This window comes from Phaseolus vulgaris, chromosome 10 (genome assembly GCF_000499845.2).
Source record: "Phaseolus vulgaris cultivar G19833 chromosome 10, P. vulgaris v2.0, whole genome shotgun sequence".
In the NCBI taxonomy this organism is placed as follows: domain Eukaryota; kingdom Viridiplantae; phylum Streptophyta; class Magnoliopsida; order Fabales; family Fabaceae; genus Phaseolus; species Phaseolus vulgaris.
Genome location: NC_023750.2, coordinates 27,954,457 through 27,958,444, shown reverse-complemented (window position 1 = coordinate 27,958,444; position 3,988 = coordinate 27,954,457). Strand labels below are relative to the sequence as shown.

The window sequence follows — 3,988 nt, the reverse complement described above, 5'->3', positions numbered from 1 at the left end:
TAAAGGTGTTTGGTTCTTTAGTTATGCTAGCACTTTGTCAACAAATAGAAGAAAATTTGATCCAAGAGCATCAAAATGTGTTTTTATTGGTTTTCAAAGGGGGACAAAAGGATATATTTTGTTGAATATTCAATCAAGAGAAATTTTTGTGTTTAGGGATGTTGTCTTTTATGAACATGTTTTTCCATACCAAAGGGTTCAAGATACTAGCAATGAAACTAACAGTCCTGACATTAATGATCAAATTTTGTTTGCTGAAGATCAATCTGTCTTAAGTCAGCCATCACAAGCCATTCTTGGACCTTGTGATAATGTTGAAAATAACATTGATAATAATTGTGAGTTAGAAATTGAGGTTTCAGAAGAAGATTGTTCCCATATAGATCAAAACCTCAATGAAAATCATGATATAGAACAAAGTTCTGAATCAGATCCATCTATTTGAATGAGCACAAGAATAAAAAGACCACCTGAGTATTTAAAGGATTATCATTGTAATCTTAATGTTTCCAGTACATCTTCAAGAGTTAAATATCCTTTGAATTCTATTTTGTCTTATAGCAATTTATCACCTTCGTACAAATCTTTTGTTATGTCTTTTTCTTCACATGTTGAGCCAAACACTTATTCTGAAGCTGTGAAACATGACTGTTGGAGAAAAGCTATACAATGTGAGATATCTGCTTTAGAGTCAAATCAAACTTGGAAGACTGTTCTTCTGCCTAAGAACAAAGCTGCCATAGGTTGCAAATGGGTATTCAAAATAAAATATAAGGTTGCTGGGACAATTGAAAGGTATAAAGCAAGGTTAGTGGCAAAGGGATATACACAAACAGAAGGCATTGACTACCTTGATACTTTCTCTCCAGTAGCAAAGATGACCACCATAAAGTTGCTTCTTTCTTTAGCTTCTATTTATAATTGGGAATTGAAACAATTAAACATAAACAATGCCTTTTTACATGGAGATTTGAAAGAAGATGATACATGGTTGCTCCTCCTGGATTGACTTCTATTCCACCAGGAAAAGTTTGTAAACTAAAAAAGGCTTTATATGGTCTTAAGCAAGCCAGGAGAGAATGTTTTGCCAAACTTTCATCATTTTTGCTTTCTATGGGATATACTCAATCTATGAATGATCATTCCTTGTTCATTAATTCTTCTGAAGAATCTTTTACAGCATTATTGGTATATGTGGATGATATAATATTGACAGGAAATGATAAAGAAGAGATTGCTCGAATCAAACAAGCCTTGAATCAAACATTCAAGATTAAAGATCTTGGGAATTTAAGATATTTTCTTGGTCTAGAAGTAGCAAGAAGTAAGACAGGAATAATGGTAAATAAAAGGAAATATGCATTGGAATTATTAACAGATACAGGTCTTTTAGCCTGCAAACCTGCACCCACTCCTATTGATAATCATGAGAAATTCTCTTCTACTGGAAGTGTTCCTTTCATAGATATTCAAGTCTACAGAAGATTGATTGGAAGACTTATGTATCTCACTAAAACCCGACTTGACATAACATTTTATGTGCAACAACTTTCTCAATTTCTTGTTAAGCCTACAATTGCTCACTATAATGCAGCGATTAGAATTCTCAGATATATCAAAGGGGCTCCAAGTCTTGGTCTATTTTTCTCTTCCACTACCTCTATTCATCTGAAAGCCTTTTGTGATAGTGATTGGGGCACCTGTAGTGATTCAAGACAATCAGTGACTGGTTTTAGTGTGTATCTTGGGAATTCTCTCATATCTTGGAAATCAAAGAAGCAAGGAACAATATCAAAGAGTTCTTGTGAAGCTGAATACAAGGGCAATGGCCACTGTTACATGTGAAATTCAATGGCTAACTTATCTTCTTCAAGATTTCAAAGTTCCTTTTGAGCAACCATCCCTTTTATACTGTGACAATGACTCAGGAAGATACATTGCAGCAAATCCAGTGTTTCACGAGCGTACAAAACATATAGAAAAAGATTGTCACTTTGTCCGGGAAAAATTAGAGAAAGGTCTCATCCATTTGCTTCCCATTTCCACCACAGAACAACTGGCTGATATATATACCAAAGCTTTAAGTCCTCAATCTTTTAAGAATATTTGTTCCAAGCTGGGTCTCATCAATATTTGCTCCCCAACTTGTGACGGGTATTAAAGGATACGAATACCAGAGTTATAGAAGGATCCTAATATTAATTGGGTGTCTTTTCTAATTCTCAGTTGTTTCTCTTTAAAAAGGAGAATAATTAGGTGTCTTTTCTAATTATCAGTTGTTTCTCTTTATAGAGGTGAATAACCTTTATTTTGTCTTGTGTGTGCATTATGATTCTAGTATTTAATTATTGATTCTTTTCCTCTTTAGTTAAACCTAGAATGAGTGTACTACTTGTATATATTCAGACCATTTCTTTTTATTTGAATAATAAGAAAGAAGAGATATTCATTCTCATATCCTTTGTCTTCAGTTTACTCTTTTGTTCATCTCTGTTTTATTTTGTAATAATGTGTGATCTTTCACATTTCAGCTCGTCCAATATTTTTACTAGTCTCAATTTTCTATATGTTTAACAGTAATACTATAAGTATAATGTGGCAGAAATTGTAATATATTAAAATAGAGAGCACAATATACGTAAACAAATATCAAATTATTTCTTCTTCTTGACAAAGACATGGCACCATCACTATGCAGAATAATTTGTCTCTTCCTTCTATCTCTATTTCTATTACACATGTTCTACAAAGTGAAAATGAAATTAGTTTTGTGTAAACTTAAAAGTAAGCTTATTAATAATAAATATCTTTTTTAGGTTACTCATATAAAATTTAATAGCACATTAAAAAAAAATACATATACATATGCGAATGCAAACATTACTCTGTAAAGCATAAAGGCTAAAAGAAAAAAAAAGAAAAAAGAAAAAAAAAAATATATATATATATATATATATATTAAGGTCTATAATGTCTCAAAAGAATAGCCATGGATCCTGTTCTGGTGAAAACAATAATGGGGTATTACGAGTATTAGACATTGTTGTCGCATGGATAGTAAATATTTCTCCCATGTGGCTCTGTCAACAAGTAAACACAAATTAATTAAATTTTCGTATATCCTCAATTTACAATAAAATGTATCAATAATAAACCCTCTACAACAAATGAAACAAAAAGCCTAATTTTTAATCGAGGACTTACATTATGGGAACTCAAACTTGGACAAGAAACACCACTTTGAACAGTGGATTCATTCCTAAGAGCCACTGTGTGCATAACTTTAATAGCTTTCAATGGAAATCTGAAGCGATTGCAATCCTCTTAGGTTAAATTTATTTATTAAAAATATTGAAAAAAGGTATATTAAATGCATAAATTCATTAGCACAAGACTCACAAGGTTAGACCTTGTAACAGAGTTAAAAAAACGAATGAAATACATTTTCTAATGAAAAGCAGTTCTATAGTAATTACAACAATCCACAACAAATACAAAAGGATGGAAAATTAGGGATTTGTAGCCAATTTAGGACAAAAGTAAAAAAGATTGCACTCCATAAAATAAAAAAGATAAGTCTCCCAATCATAAACAACTGAAAATCATTTAATACTGCAAATTATTAAACAGTAATGGATTTGTTTAGTTTAGATTCATTCCTATTTGTTATTACTTTTTAGGTTTCTCCCAGAATATCATATCCCCCACTTGTATATCTTTCATTCTCTTCTCTAATGATGCTTCTTCTTTTATCAGAAAAAAGTAAATATGAATACTGAAAACAAGTTTGAATAGCTTAAAAAAATAGAAAACAAGTTCACCAAGTAATAGCAAACTCACTTTCCATGTGCAGTTTCTCCTGAAAGCATGATAGCATCAGCACCTTGTCTTACTACAATTGCAATGTCCGAGACTTCTGCCCTTGTTGGTGTGGATGATTAGTCATGCTTTCAAGCATATTTGTTACCACAATAACCGACTTGTACAT

General features: G+C 31.8%; 1 protein-coding gene and 1 pseudogene across 1 annotated transcript; one reads left to right on the top strand and one right to left on the bottom strand.

Moving 5' to 3' along the window:
- The first annotated feature begins 1,338 nt into the window (after window positions 1–1,338).
- LOC137817836 (uncharacterized mitochondrial protein AtMg00810-like) lies at window positions 1,339–1,845 on the top strand. The gene has a single exon (XM_068621062.1). The coding sequence runs from the start codon at window positions 1,339–1,341 to the stop codon at window positions 1,843–1,845; it is 507 nt and encodes a 168-aa protein (XP_068477163.1).
- A 1,113-nt stretch (window positions 1,846–2,958) lies between these two features.
- LOC137819117 (pyruvate kinase isozyme G, chloroplastic-like) lies at window positions 2,959–3,988 on the bottom strand (annotated as a pseudogene).